General features: G+C 41.2%; 1 protein-coding gene across 1 annotated transcript; it reads right to left on the bottom strand.

Moving 5' to 3' along the window:
- Positions 1-1675: 1675 nt before the first annotated feature.
- Exo84 (exocyst complex component Exo84) lies at positions 1676-16714 on the bottom strand. Its single transcript, XM_075889294.1, has 16 exons — positions 16631-16714; positions 15954-16109; positions 15193-15288; positions 13735-13826; positions 12660-12796; positions 10941-11020; positions 10435-10508; positions 10139-10256; positions 9218-9413; positions 7538-7682; positions 6333-6513; positions 5534-5664; positions 4747-4901; positions 3278-3348; positions 2473-2663; positions 1676-1975 (listed from the first exon to the last, which is right to left on the bottom strand). Exons 1-16 carry the CDS (start codon positions 16689-16691, stop codon positions 1784-1786), a joined length of 2076 nt encoding a protein of 691 aa, XP_075745409.1. The 5' UTR covers positions 16692-16714; the 3' UTR covers positions 1676-1783.
- Positions 16715-16783: the final 69 nt, after the last annotated feature.

Below are 16783 nucleotides of genomic sequence, written 5' to 3'. Positions count from 1 at the left end.
ATTAGTATACTCGTCAAAGCTTTAGCTAAAGAAATTTTTTTGTTGTTGTTGCTAGCTATTTAAAATATTGTTTTTAAACATGATTTATTACAGTGCCTTAAGCTTTTTATGTGCATTTCGAGTGAAAAAAAGGAAATCAAAACAGAATTGCTTCTAACTTCCGAAGTCAACAAGCTTGTTTTAAGAAAATATTATTGATCACTTTCTCTTAGCCGCACGAATTTGATGCAGTCACAAAGAGTTGGACTTCTATTTGTATGAACATTAGGCTTAATAGACAAAGTCCTTGTTTGTGCAACACTAAATTTATGGTTTCATTGTTGCTTTCCTCGAGAGTAGGAGAGCTTGAAAACTATGTTCTGGACACGATTAAACAATACTTCCATTTTCCTCTGAGGTTTATTATTATGAATATGAAGTTTTTTTTAATGCAACTCATCTTCAATTCTTGGGAAGCAAGAAAAACATATTTGGCACGTCTCTGTTCAGTAGCTAACAGTGCTTAAAGCTTTGTGTTCCTAACCATATGCAGCTTGCATAAGCTCCTGACTGTGAGAAATCTACAAGTTTCATCATGTGCGGTATTTTATAAGCTTTCTAGCATAAGGGGGGGGGGGGGGGATGGGCAAGGCTTCATGAACAAAAGGACGAGAGGGAGCAAGGGAGCCACACAAGATTGGTCGACACTAGTATTTTGACAGTCAAGACGTGAGAATAGCTACGAATTGCGTAGAATGAGCGAGCAGGTGTTAGAATGGGCACAGGCCGCGTTCTATTGGTATAATGGAAACAAAACGGTCACCAGATGACATGGATTGCATCGAAGCGAAAGCGTTGAGCCTGTAGAATCGAATCAGGCCGTTTTGCACCTGGCTTATGCTAAACGCACGCCAAAAATTGCCACCGAATGACACTTCAAATTGCAACACTACGATATCCAGTCGATACAACACAAATTGTTAGTAATTGGCTCTGGCAATCTCAAGCATTGAAAAACAATGCCTTTTATTAATAATGTTGAGCTGTGTTAATCTATGCGTTGAAAGAATCTCTGAATTTCCTCGGCTTGCCTATTGGCTGTTGGCTTCTTCAACACCTCCCTCGTTGTAGATGGAATGTTATCAAAACAACCCCCGATGTTGCGAACTGCCACTGAAATGCCGTGGTATCAAAATGGCTGCAAGGTCACTGGCTCGAAGCCTGGCCACATTTCAATGGGGCTTATGTGTTAAGGTGCACATCAAACTTGGTAGGTCGAATTTAATCCATAGCTCTCCACTCTGGCGTACCTGATAAGATTTAGGTCGTGGAACTTTACACTAGAGCTCAATTTTCAGATTGGAGGGTTGAGCTCGTTTTACTGCACACTATTAATTAAGGCATGGTCATATTTGCTAAGGTGAAGTTTCCTTCTAACAGGCCAAGCCTGTACTGAAAGCATGTCAATGTGGAATGAATGAAATGTAAACTAAGGTTAGTGCGGCATTTTTATTCTAGCAAGTCGTGGGAAGAGGGGATTAAGCCCTGACCCACACCACCTTCTGTCGATGTCAGCGGCAGTGCCTCAGGTGACCATTCATGTCACAAGTTTTCCACTGCCGCAACTTATTAATAGACACCCTGCACTAGAGCATCAATATGACAAACCGTTTTCCACCGACAGTACAGCAGAGGCTTGTCATAAATGACTTTTTATTTTCCTAAGCAAATAAATAATGGCAAGCAACTCTTGGTCTGAAGAATAGTCCCACTGGCCTTTGTAAGTGAAAGGTACTTCGTGGCATTAAAGAAATGCAACGGCCGGATACTTCGTGACACCCTTGTTGTTGGTCTTTGGTGGCATGCACGAGGCAAACTCTTGACGAAGTTCGTTCCAGAAGGAAGACAGGTGTGGCAGCTTGGCGTCACACCTCTTCTCGGCGACTTCCAGCAATGTTTCCAGCAAGAAACTTGCGTTCTTTTGAATTAATGGCACCTGTTATGGAGGAAGGTCGTGAGTTTTTTTCAAGGAACTCGAGCACCCACACACACCTACTAGTACATATATAGTACAGTGTTAGTGCTCACAAATCCTAACAGTACATAGACAATCCTTTTTCTTATCTAGTTTTGTGCACTTGTGTGGGGAGCCTATGGCACAACACCTTAAAATAAGATAACCATAGCCTTGGCTGTGTCTTCAATAGTGTATAGTAGCCCTGGAATTTTTATTAAGGTTCTCAAATATGGCCACAACTGTGGAACTTCTAAACAACTGGCATTTTCTGCACACCTAACTGGGAGCTTTCCACTTCTTAAATCGAAAGAATAGACTAGAAAATTGTAAAGAGGAGCACAGATTTGTTTTTGAATCATTTCATGATATTCAAAATAGAAAGTTTGTTGTTTTTGTTTTTTTGCCAAATCGTCTGAAACGTATCGCACACTGCAGCATCGGTTACATTAACACCCCATGAGTGAATGGATTCTCACATCCGACTTGAAGCTCTTGTTTGCCAGAGAGGCGTCCAAGTGACGCAGGTGCGCTCGGAAGGTGGTCGCCAGAGATTCCAGAATGAGAACTCGCGTGACTTGCGTGTGTAGCTTGAGCAGGTCGTCGAGAAGATTCAAAAAGGTCTTGCTGAAGGACACCGTGTTGGACGAGAGGGACACCCAGCATTCGTCTGCAAAGGATTAAGTGCACACATCTCAATTTCAGTGGACACTGACAGCATTATACTGTCAATTGTGATTCACTAAGAGACGCATGGCGTGGGATTTAGGCGCAGTCGTGCTAGGGTGACATACTTGAACACATTTACTTCAAGTGGGGGTCTGCGGACCCCAGGGAGGTCGGTGGAGATTCAATTACGTAAAAACCATGCACTTTATTGTGTGCTGCGTTGAGACCCCCCTCTCTTTTTTTTTTTGCTCTCGCTGCAAAGGGTCCCTCATTTATTCTATCAATTTATAAGGGTCTTCGAAAATTCAAGGCTGAGAACTGAACTTGTGTTTTGTTAATAATAATGCACTAAGACATGCCTCCCCATCAAAAAAAAGAGACACCACAATTACCACACACATGGCTATAAATAGTGACAGGATGTCTAAGTTTTTGGTTATGTGCATGTATTGCATGCACGTTATGTAAAATGTCAAGGTTGTATAATGTGTAACAAACTGGTGAAAAAAAAAAGGGTTTCATTATAGCTCCAAACCCCATATACAAACAACACGTGAAATGTGGTTAGGTAGCAATATCATAGACGAATGGGTGATACAAGGTGACAAGACTTACCATATACATACGGAGAAATATCCGAGATTCCAAGATTGTTCATGTCATCAATCAGCTTTTGTAATCCCGCCCTGAAAAGAGAAACGTTGCACAAGGCAATGCAGTTAAGTCTAATGGAACGCCCATCACTTGACGCACGAGCTCCATAACGTAGAAGTTACACAGGGAATTATTTATACACTAAAGAATACTTCTTTTCTCTTTTTCGGAATTTCCTTAACTTTATTTAAAGGAAGAGTGCGACATCATACCATTTACACGACGACATTATATATGTTACCAGCACATTGCACTTTCGCTGGTAATACAAAGAATTTCAGCAGCTGTAGTAGTCCCTAGCAGGTTACAACTGCGATTGTACCACCATAACCATGGCTACAATAATAATACCCTAAGGTAACCATGGCAAGCAGCGATTAGATTTTGTGCCATAACAAACCCTCTTAGCCTTTCGAGATAAGACAGCAAGCATGTGAGAAATATTTTACGACGGGAGTAAGATCAAAAAGGTATGTCATGAAAAAGAAGCGGTGCAAGGAGGTAACAATTGATGGGCTTTCAAACATTACAAAGACAAAGATGCTGGCCTCAGAACTAGAGCTGCCCTGGCGAGCGCTCTGGTGTTTCCTGTGGTCATGTGTAGAGGGTAATATATGGCTGCAGACTTTATGAAAGTACTATAAAAAGAAAAGCAACATCCTTTCATCTTAGGCGCTGGCCAGGAGTTTCGAGAAAGCCATATGGATTGTTATTAAAACAAATTCCTTAGACATAGGAGATGTCAATGACAAATTTTCTTTGGAAGTGAAGGTAATGAAACTAATGCTTTATCATTTTCGACATGGCATGTGAGCCACCAGTTGAATGAAGCAGAGATAAATGTCATCCAATGTGGAATGCAAGAAAACACGCGACTGGCCATGCACAAGAGGTTTGCATAGCATTCCAAAGATCACAAAGAAATGTCTTGAGGAGCTTAAAGAAGTTCCACTAAGGAGGTCTTGCTGGTGGTCACATACACTAGCAGTAGGGTTCTCCCCGGAAATTTTTCAAGGGTGCAAGATTTGAGGGGGGGGATAAGGGGAGATATTAGGTTTGAGAATTTCAAACTTGAAGTGCAGGGAGTCATCGCTGTCTGGTGTACTGCACAAGCAGTTTCTGTTTATAGGTTCCTGAGGAGCACATGTCAAAGGGGTACATGCAGCGTGTGCAGCCTAAAGAAAGCGGTGGACGGTGAACCAGAGCGGTAGGTGGCATTTGCACCGCCACCCACCGAGGAAAGAATACTGAATTGAAATAAGGAGCGACATGACAGCACTTGACTTTATATCATGCTTGATACTTAGAGCCATCCGAATGGCTCATTCAGCAGAATGCAGTAACACACACAGGCTAATAGGCAAGAAGCACGAAACTATGAGCATGTTGAATGCACCAACAGGTACGCCGTGTCACAGAGAAACACTTACTTGTTATATAGGTTCTGCGGTCGCCATCGATCTTCTGCCGCTCTCAGTTTGATGGCCTCCAGCGCCTTGTCCCTAGAGTCCGTTATGATTCGCTCGACGTCGTTCTTGAGGAGCTTCTCCAGGAAAAACGACAGGTCCAGACCTATCTCCCACAGCTGGTGAAACGTGAAGCAAAATGATTCTCTGCTACAGTCTACCCAAGTTGCAGCATAACTGAAAGCTGGATGTGTCGGTGACTGCTTGTACACAAAGAACGAGGAAGCAAAATGATTCTCTGCTACAGTCTACCCAAGTTGCAGCATAACTGAAAGCTGGATGTGTCGGTGACTGCTTGTACACAAAGAACGAGGGCTCGGCAAAGTTAACAAACAAGCAATGACCCAAAACTGTTTATTTATCAATTTGTTTGTTTTGGAAAAGACAGAGCACGAAAGCTTCTAGTGACTATTGGGCAGATAAGTGTACGTACTGGTGAGCCATGAGTAGCAAACAGGGACAAAGAATTCGCAGAGAGAATGGTTTAGAAACATTTGATATTGAGACATAAAAATTCAAGCTGCGACACTTTCATAAAAATCTGTTCAAAAATAATTTATCCATAGTAGGATCTTTTCTTTCATTCTGCACGTGCACAGAGAAATAAATTGTTTCAAGCTAGTGCCTATGTTAAAGCTTCGCAGCGTCCAATGCACATTCTGCACTTTTAGCGGTGAGAGGCTCCAGAGCCTGTGCGCTGACATGATGAAAAATGAGAGCTGTCGAGTTATTCTTTCGATTCATAACTCACCCGTTCGCAGTGCGTGCGGACAGCCAGGATGCACTCGGTCGCCACTGACAGGGAAACTTGGGTGGTGAACACGTGGTTTGAGAAGAGCTTGACAAAGTTTTGAAGTTGGTCCTTAGCCCACACGACGAAAGCTTCCGGTGAGGAGTGAAATAAGCCAAAGCGATTATCAAGTCTGCATTTACGTACTCCTTAAAGAATGAGTAAATGACAATGCCTTTTTAGGACAAGCTCTGGCACATCATAGCATTTCAAAATTTCATGACAATGAAAAATCTTATAGTGAAACGAGGCAATCTGTTTCAACCACATGCATAAAAGGGAACGGAAATGCAACAAGTAAGGTCATGGTCATATTTCAAACCGATATGGCCACAATAGGTACAGCTAGACAAAAATGTCTTAAGGATAAAACTTGCAACAATAAACAGACGGAAAGTTTCAACCTAGCCACCTCCCTTGATTTCAATATTTCATAATAACTGTAGCAGTTCTTATGAATCACACACTGTGTATTCAGATTTGTGATTGCAACTGTGTTCACCAACTCTAATGGCACCGACTCCAATGGCAAGTACCTGTTGTCTGCCACGCAATGCAACTTATATGCACAGTTTCTGTCCAGGGAGGTTCCACTTAATACTTCAAAGTTTGCTCTGAGTGCACACTTTATGTGGGATGTGTATGCACGCAATTAAAACTCATTTATCTTTCACCATAACATTGACACAGGTGGCAATATGCAAAGTACAGACGAAAGTTTGAGACGTGCTTGAAAAGAGCAGCACATCTCGAGACTCACAAGAAGCACAGCTGTTGTTGGTGCTGAACGCCTGAGTGAACTCTTGTCCAGTCTCAACCATGCTGCTGAAGAACAGCTCACACAGTTTTTTTATGTATGGCGCAGTGGCACCTTCCATCTTCTGCTGCCGCATTGAGTATTTCAAGATGGCGCTGCGGTGTTTCAGGAACAGGTCGCAAGCCTTGCGGAACAAAAGTAGGGAGAGCACATGGGTGCATTCAAATTGCAGGCTTGCAAAACTAGCGAACCAAGACTAGCCCAGAAGTCCGTTCTTTAGGCTGCTCGTCCAACCAGCACTTCTAGGCATGGACGAATATTCGAGTGCTTCGAATATTCGAACAAATATTACTGTATTTGAATTTGCTTTGACACAAATTTAAACTATTTGAAATTTTGAAGCACTCCAATTGAACAAATATAAATTAGGACGCACCTAACTACCTTGCAAATGTGGTTTCACTGTGCCGTGGGAACGCCACTCTGCAAAACCACACACACACAGTGTTAAATGTACATATTGCCTTCTCCTCGATAATATTTTTACTTTAAAAGCCTGTTATATGAGCTTATATGTGCTCATATAAGTATTGTATAGTATACTAGTTACTATATAGTATAGTAAATTTTAAAACATAACATATTTTACCGCTTATAACTTACAACCGAATGCTATTCATATCTTGCCACCATTCAAAATTGTTTCCTTAAAACCAAAAAAATAACATTCACAGATGATATTATAATTCTTAAAAAAATCGTGCAAGGTAGTTGGGCCATGACAAAAATACTCCTCTTTTTTTTTCTTTCTTAAGTGATGTTTTTTTTGTATGTTTTCTTAACATTCGAACTATTCAATTATTGCAAATTATTTGACCAAATCACTATTCGCTTCGAACTTTGAACCCATCCCTAAGCACTTCTAAGCATTCTTCCTTTTACTACAAAAGTTTCGTGAAGCCTGACATACTTTCATACTCAAAAAACATAGGCTGAATTTCTTACGGCTGCAGGCTTTATGTTCAGGTGATCTTCAAGTTAACAGCTTCTACCACAGGGCAGTTATCGATCAGGTCACCATAAGTAGAACATCAGCGGTAGAGACGATGCAAGAATACCTATTTGACTTATTTCAGTCATTGACGATTGCACGACAGTATTCAAGAGAATGTAATTAATGGTGAAAATTAATGGCCACTGTGCCTGACCTGCGAGGATTTGCCCAGCTTTATGAGCAAGCTGACGGCTCGGCGTGCTGCTCGTGGCCCACCTTGGAGAGAACGGCCCGGCGAGACGTGCAGCTCATTGGTCAAGACATCAACCAGGTGCTTGACACGGTAGTCGATTCGTGGCCTGGAATTTAAGCAATAGGACTGCTATTAAGATTCTGAAAGGTGTGACGCTTTGTGACACGCGTTATGATCGATCGTCCATGAATGCGTGAAACTTGCACCATTTGGTGCCGAGGCATAAGAAACTCATCCTAAAGCAAGTGGAAATGTGTGAATAAGCTAAAGTGAATTTTATAGCAATTAATTACAATTGCCATGCAGTTAACTATCTGCTTAATCTACAGTTAGTCATGCCATGTTTCTTCACACAAATTCAACGAGTCGCTCAAACTGCATCCATTAGTTATCTGCGGATGACCAGCATTCATAAAAAATGAGAAAGAATATTTTTAAATTCCCGTCGAAACACACCACGACGAGTGTATCATTAAACATGGTACTGCCGTGATGAAAATTATCATGAGTAGCAAAACATTTTACCAAGAGGTAATATATTAGAACTTCAGGTAATGAGATTGTTTAATTAGTGCATTGTTTGTTGTATCTTTATTGCCAGTAGTGCACAGTACAAGTGTACAAATGAAAACACCTTGTTACTAGAGGATAATTTAGGCAATGCCTTAGGTTTGAGTGCTATAGCTTTCACTATAGCTTTCATAAAACGAGACAAACTAGAGCTACTTTGTAAATGCACTTTCTAAATACTAAAAACTGTTTTTTAACGCAAGCTTGAAAGAGTTACACAACACATAAATGTTCTTGAACTGAGCTAGAAATGTAAAATAGAATAATTTTGCGTAAGTACTAATATAGTTTCAATAAGTAAGGCATAAATATCTCAGTGCACAATGCCATAGCATGCCATACAAGCCCTTATGAATCATTTAATTTGCTATAATTGGTTACAAGTTCCTAAGAAAATATGAAAAAAGTAAATTGCGCCCACAGCCATGGCTGTCGCTCTCACAGAAAATTCGCATCAGTGCCTCGATCCAATAGCACTTATTTCAGTAACGTTAAGCACTCTTGAACATTTCAGTTATGCTTCACTTTCTCACACAAAGTTGTTTGTGTTGCTGGTTTTAAGTTAAAATCTTGAACGGCTTGGCAAATTTCATAGGAAATTATGGCATCGACGCTCAGTTAATGTTTTAAGTTTTAAGTAGTAATGTTTAAGTTCAATGTTTTAAGTAGTAATAACGAACCTTTCATTCTTATCGTGTTTAGTATTTTACTTAGTCGAGAAAAAATTATGGTTCAAACAAAAACCAGCTCGCACAAGTGGTCTTCACTGGTTAAGGGCAGGCGTACTACGATTCTGTGGGCAAAGCTTAAATTTTTTTCTAGGTTGTAACCAAATATAGACAGCGATACATTCGTGACGTCGATGTGCACACTAACTTCAGGGCTGACTATCTAGGGCTTAAAAAAATTTCCATCTTTTCTTGAAGAGTACCAGTTTGTAAATGCTTAGATCACAAGAAGCAAGCTTACGAGGTTACCTGCAATATCTCCCATTTTTAAAGTACAGGACCTCTCACTGCATTTATAATACTCAAATTGTCAGTTCGAGCGCAGTATGAAACGTCAGCTCACTTCATCTCTTCTAGAGGCTTGGCGTTCGGGTACAGTGCGAAGTGTTCCTCAGTCTTCAGAACCAGGCTGACGGCACCTTCGAAATCTCTCTCAGCCACACACACGTCAAGGTCCTCCGGAAGTTCGGACAACCATTCGGGAAGGACTGCTCCGCTTTCGCACTCGTACAACTCCTCAGCTTCCTCTTCGTCAAAGGCTGAGCGAATCAACACGAGTATTGAACGTTACAGGAAAGGCAGTGCTACAGAGTCTAACACCACACCAAGAGAATGTAACTACACAAAAGGTTCATGACATTTTAGGTTTGATTCTCGCCTGCGCAAGTCAAGTCATGGCTTCAAGTTAAGAAGCATTCTTTTAATACAGGGGTAAGTCATCATCATCACCAGCCTGATCACGCCCTCTGCAGAGCGAAGGCCTCTCCCACATTTCGCCGGTGAACCAGTCCTGTGCTTTCTGCTGCCACGTTATAGCTGCAAACTTCTTAATTTCATCTGTCCACTTAGTTTTCTGTCCCCTCTTGGAATCCAGTCAATTACCCTTAACGACCAGCGATTATCCAGCCCACATGATACGTGCCTGGCCCATGTCTATTTCTTCTTCTCGGTTTCAACTATCGTATCCTTAATCCCGGTTTGTTCCCTGACCCACTCTGCTTTCTTCTTGTCTCTTAAGGTTACACTTATAATTTTCCTTTCATTACTCACTGCGCCATCCTCAATTCAAGTTGAGCCCTCTTTGTAAGCCTCCAGATATCTGCTTTACAGGTAAGTAATGGCAGGATGCAGCTGTTATATACCTTCTTTCTGAGCGATAGTGATGGACTACCATTTATGATTAGGGAATGCTTGCCGAACGTGCTCCAGTCAATTCTTATTCTTCTAGTTAAGCATCCACAAAAGACACTGCAATGAAACTCACGGTTGTTGTCGATGCTGAGAAGGCTGCCCTTTGGGTCAAGCAAGGCTGATTCCCTTTTGAGAGAAACAGCAGCCATCTTGGCTTGTTTTGTCTGCTCTATTGCTTCCATCCACACTCTCTGAAGATGCAAAGCAGGTGAACATGTAAGGGCCCACAAATTTCATTCAGGCATTTCAACCACGTATTAGCTTGAGCATTAAGATGTCTTATAGTAATGTATAATGAAAAAAATCACATCATCTCTAATGTTTTCAAACAAGGCAGCAGTAAAGGACATGCGCTTTGGTGTGAGTTACCTTTTCGGCGGCAGTTTCGCACTGGAATTGTCGTGCATGTGGAAATGTCAGTATCTTGAAGCAGTTCTTAGATCCTGGAAATAGATCAGAGCCCTTGGCGGCTACAGTTTGTTAACAAGTTTTATGACTTCACTTGCAATTGGGCACAAGAATTTACACTGAAATGCAGTTTTTATACCAGTGTTTAGGCCATACTCAAATGAGATGAGGGCACATGCCAACACGTACAGCACATTTGGCATCTAAGATAATCATGATAACTCCAATTCACTTAGTCATTACTTATTCATTCGTACACTGAGCTCTTCTAAACTGCGCACTTTCTTTCCCTAGAATACTTGCTAGCCAGAAATGTTAAAACAGAAGGGGCAGAACAGATGAGTAGAATAAAATATATATGTATGAAGAATATTGTGTGCAGCTGTAGTGTGCGGCTGTGCTACTCTGCGGCTGCACGGCTGTGCAAAAAAATGATGTGCAGCTGTGCTGCTACGAAATGAACTTACTCTGGTCCTCTTTCACATTGACTACTGCCAGATTGTCTAGCTCATAAAGCATTTGGAACCGATACTGGACAGTGCCCCTCCTGAAAAACAATGAAAGAGAAAAAGAACAGTAGTAGAGAGAGATGTTTTTGTTTCTTTGTTTTTCCAATGAGTACCGACGTGGTTTGCCTAGTAGCAAGCCTAACATTGTACTCCGAACAGGTACAATGAATGAAATCATAACTACATAGAGTGGGACAAATACAGAATCTACACAAGACATGTCTATGAACGTTTGCTTGTTGCTCGGCCAACCTCGTCCATAGATGTTAGGCTTTGGTATTCAGAGAGTGGATGAGTCAAGACACCAAAATACAGTGGGCTTGACCTAATCCCACATTCAATATGTTAGTCTAAGGCAAATGAAGCAGAAGTAATGTGCTGCTTTCCCATTTATTGATTAGTTTTTTCTATGAGCAACATCACAGTACATAAGCCCTAGCCATGGAGAGAGACAATGTTGGTCAACATTCTACAGCGAAAGCTGTTATAAGATCAAAACTCTGGTCACGCGCGGCGCCGCAGTTGTCCGCCACCGCCACCACCGCCGCGTGTCCGTAACCGCAACGCACAAAATTAGAAAAAAAAAAAAAACCTAGTACAAATGACACAGTGGGGCTCGAAACCGGGTCAGCTGGGTGCCAAGCCCAGTATTCTACCACTGAGCCATGCCGGTGCTTGGGACTTGTTGGCAAACTTGCCTTAGGCAGGCTCGATGTCGAGAAAAAAATCGCGTTAATACGACTTATAAAGCATTTTAAAACAGAGGAAGAACAACCAGTCGTCGCACAATGGACGAGTCAGCCACTGCATGTCGTCAGCCACTGCATAAAAAATTAGCACGAATATCCTTGCCAGTGTAGAGCGGATACCACGCTTCTCAGAAGAATGACGAAAAGTAGCCAATGCCGGCTTACTACCCAACAATTTTTATTAATAACGCCATACTGGGTATGAAGCAAGTGTGCTTGCAGCAATTACCCAATGAGTGTTTAGAAAAGGCTCTGAAGGGCCGCTCTTCTAGCTTTCGCTGTGACTGTGCAGCGCCTTCCACCCAGGTCTGGCATTTCTCTCTGTGCCATGGCCCACAATTACAGCCACAACTGTTGGCATCAATTTTATAAAAGCAACTGTGTACTACAAGCATCAAATTTATATATTTCTGGTTATTTAGCCTTTATTTTGGGCAAGGTGCTATAAGAAGTGTGCAGAGTTTGTACAACTTCCAAAATGTGTAGGCACTTCTTTTAAAAAGCTTTTAATGATAATAATAATAATAAAAAGAGATCCACATGAGTCCACTGCAAATGTATCTGTAGCAACAGCACAATAAAAAATAATTTAAGCTGAAATGAAGACATCACGACCACAATTACAACAAAAAATAATAATGTATAATTGTTGGAGTTTAACACCTCAAAAACCGTGATATTATTATGGGGAACACTGTAGTGGAGAGCTCTGGAAATTTCAAACCCCTGGGGGGTTCTCTAGCAACCATATTGAAGCACACGGTCCTCTAGGGTGTTGTATTCCATCTAAATGAGGCTGACAAGGCTGGAATTCGATCTTGTTACTTACTGGTCAGCAGTGGAGCACCATAACAACTAGGCCACCACAGTGACTTGCAAAATAAATAATTGAATAACTGCGTAATTAATGAAAAATGTGCACGCTTACCTGTGAGGCAGCCAGTCGGCGAGCAGCAGCCCGTCGGACAGCAGAACAATGTAAATTTTACACTCCGCGCCATCTTCTCTTACCTCCGTCATTTCGCCAGTGCGCACAATGTGCCTGTCTTTTGCGTCAAGAAGGCGCTGAACGGACAAAGACAAAAGGGGACGAGAGGCACTTACTATAAGCTCAGTAGGGTTTCTTGAATTTCTTCGCAAGCGTGACCGTAAAAAATGCTACTTGACGATCAGTATGATGACACCTTCGACAAGGTTCATACCTAGGCTTGTGCCAATATTCGAATGCTTCGAATGTTTGGACGAATGATGCAGTATTCGAATTCACTTTGAATCAAACTTAAGTTACCGAAAATGAATGAATCGCTGCATAGTAATCCGCATGTAACATTCTGTAAAAATGGCTTCACTGCAGTCCGCCTATCTAGTTGAACATTAATTCGCATGCAATTTTTTGTAAAAGTGGTGCTCAGCTGTGAAAACGCATATCCTGAACAAATCAGCACTGCCACACAGTCCCACTTCAAGGTTAAATGCACACATTACCCTCCCATTGATTCATTTTTTTTTTTTCAGTTTAAAAGCTCATTATACCGACTTATATGCTCTCTAGGTATAGTAAATTCTAAAACCAAACATATTTTACAGGTTATCCCTTGCATTCTACTGAAAGTCAAATCCTGCTACTATACAAAGTTGTTTCACTTTCATTGAACCAAAAAGAATGGTAATTGCACATGCCTCGTTTCAATTTGAAATATATATATATATATATATATATATATATATATATATATATATATATATATATATATATATATATATATATATATATATATATATATAGTCATGGCAAATATGGCCCTTTTTTTATATTATGAGATATATACGTTCTTCGAATTTGATTCAAAATTATTCCACCGAAATCACTATTCGCTTCGAATTCACTTCGAACCTAAATTTCACTATTTGCGCAAGCCCACTCATACCCACTCAGAAGGATTGGCCAAGAATTGATTATGTAAATTTGTTAGACATTTCAAGTATTGAATATTGACACTTACAGTGCAACCTTCGACCTTTTCCAACAGAGTGGAGAGACTGCGTCGCGGGTCTTCCTCTGTCTTCTGTGGCGCAGACACGTTATTTGTGGAGCCTGCAAAATTCGCCAAATTTATATGCCAAAAATACTATTACACACACCGTGTTTGTATTTATACTGCAAGTGTTACGCAAGTTACTGCAATTATCATACGTTATTGCTTAAATAAACACTAACTAAATGAACCTAAAAATAAATCACAGGCATTAGCTGATGGAACAAAACCAGCTTGAACTAATGTAAGTTTGGCCATGTTTATGTTCTATACAGCTTCAGAGTGCACAAAATACGCATGGGCAGTAAGGAGACTAGGATGGAATGCTCTGTTTATGTCTCTCTTTTGTGTCCCTAGTGTTTACATCGTTTGTGTCTCTTTTGGCACACTCTGTTCACGTCCTTAGTGTCCCTTTTGCGTGATGAAAATGTAAATAAAAATTGGTTCCAAATCTGCATGTTACACCGCAAATGTCGTCGAAAAATGATAGTCTTGCTTCTGGAGAGAGTGAACAAAATGTTTATTTCATGTTCTCCGCAAGAAAATCCGTGAATGGTATTCTGGAGGCGCTGCATTAGAGTGCCTCGAGCGTGTAGCAGAGGCGAACGAGCACATCGAGGCACGTTAGACAGAAGCCCCATCTGGCAGTTATCTTCGAAAACAAAGGCGTGCAGCCCGTGGAGAAAGATGCGCGCCAATCTCGGAGGTGATGAGGTGTAGAACGCAAAGCGACGGGCAGGTGCCACCACCGTGACGTCGTAGCAAAGCGTTGGAAACACCTTTTTGAGCATCCCATTGCACTGTCAGCGCAGCGCGATAAACGCTACATTCCTTAGAGTTATTTGTGTGTGCCTCTTCAAGTATACAGGCAGACATACAAAACATCGAAGCGTTGTTATGGTGCTTGAAATATGCGCAATAATTGCTTTTTAATTGAAAATCGCACAACTATGAACGCTAAACCTTGAGCAATATTGGTGGGCGCTGCGGAATGTGTTAGCCGTTTAAAGCCGTTTGAGGTATTGTTAGGGTGGACAAACAGACGAATGTACAGACAGACTAAAAATTTTTCGTCGGTCTCCAAGAAAAACTATCGCATTTAAAATTGATACATATTGAGTACAATTGATGACTGTCAGCGCAAAGACAAACACACACAGAACACTCACTCAACTTAACAACTTTTTTTTCTAAAGAAAAATAAAAAAGATTGAGTTGTGCATAACATCTATACACGAAGATTCAAGTTTGTGCACTGAAGTTTTTGACCAACTCTTGTACACTCAGCATACTACCAAGTTCTAAGTATCAAATTAGACAGAAATTGTGCAAAACCAGTACTCGTGTTCTGCAGCACATAAAGCAAGCAGCAATATAGTTCAAAGTCAAGGGAGTAAAGACATTTTCGAAGAATTGGGACGCCACCTTTGCTGTCGGTGATGGAGATTTCTTGCAGCGACTGCATAACATTCTGCTGCTCCGTAAGCATGTGACTAAGCTGGTACATTTCACTCTCCAGGTCTGCATGCAAGGAGTTAATTGTTGAGGAATGTTGCAGTGCATATATCTTCAATAGGATGCGATCATCAGGTGCGAAACAAGAACATATAAAGATAAAACCGTAAAAATCTGAATGTAAGAAAGTCAGCCAGGTAGTTTATTTGGTAAAAGAACATCATATTCTTGACCTTAGGCACACTTAGATCAGAGCAGCTGCCAAGCGTAAATTTTACGTAAATTGCACAGGTTGCTCATGTTGAACAGTAGCATAGATTCTTGAACTTGTGGCACACACCAACACCAGGAGATGGGGAAAGAATTGGATATTTCCTTTGAAAAAGCTTTAAAATAAACATGTCATCTTTTCTTGGAGACATTTATTACACACTTCATCATTGTTACATGCATGATCATCATTACATGGGATCCTTTGCCTTTGTTACTCAACTGTGAGTCATCTTGTGACCGATTCCTACCTTAATTTAGTGTGATCGGTTCGCAATGTCTTCGAGGCGTATGAATGTTAGTATTAAGTAGTGTATCATAATATAAAGGTGAAACTATAGCACGAGACATCTGGTAAAGCTGCTTATATTGCCAGTAGGCCATGTGATGCAGTTAGCAAGTTACGAAACATGTCGCATAAAACACAAATGTATATGAAAAAAAAGCAATAAAAAGGATACAAGAGATTTCCTTCGCAGTCTCAATGAACTGCATGTAGTTCTTGTAGACATTTTTCTTCAACAAGTTGTTCGTTTCGTCAGCAAGGTTAGCAATCTGTTGTCTCTCATTCAGTATTGCATCGATCCTGACCGAGCTCTCGACTAAGTTCTTCACATCTAAAAAAGAACATTAGAAAAGCGGTAGGTTATTCACCCCAAACTAAAGTGACACACGACACACATCTTAAAGACATCAGTAGAAGACGTCAGCACGCACGCTTCAGGCCGTATTTGCTATGACGCAACAAGCGAGCAGTACAACAAAACCGACATCAAGCGGAACGCGGATCTTGATCGGTGATCACGAACTTTTGAGGAAGCGAAAGCAATACGCCCTCTGTAGTTTCGGCGCAAACAAGCCACGCTCCGATTTTTAGCGAAGACACCTGCTCGAAAAATGTGGACAGCGTCTGCTGTAACGCGTCAATACGTGAATCGCGTAGCCAAAAGAGGAGCCAATCTGTAATTACATCCGCGCAAAACTTTTGCGTATAGGAACAGCGTATCAGAACACGCCCCCCCCAAAAGATCGAGTTCGCTATCCCAACCAAACGAATCGTTTGTCGGTCCAGTGACCGGCGTGGCAATTATTCGATCGATGACTACAGGTGCTCTTTGAAGTACGCAATAAAACGTACAGTTTGTTGGACTAAAACCCGGCGACGTGAACTTGTCACCGACTGCTACGTACTCCGCCATTCTTGCAAGTGACAAGTTGTGACGGCAAGTGATAAGTTTAGACAGTTTAGTAACTAGATTGTTCTAAATAACCACAATTATGACTGTGATAG

Source organism: Rhipicephalus microplus, chromosome 3, assembly GCF_043290135.1.
Source record: "Rhipicephalus microplus isolate Deutch F79 chromosome 3, USDA_Rmic, whole genome shotgun sequence".
Lineage (NCBI taxonomy): Eukaryota > Metazoa > Arthropoda > Arachnida > Ixodida > Ixodidae > Rhipicephalus > Rhipicephalus microplus.
This window is presented reverse-complemented; position numbering and strand designations above follow the sequence as displayed.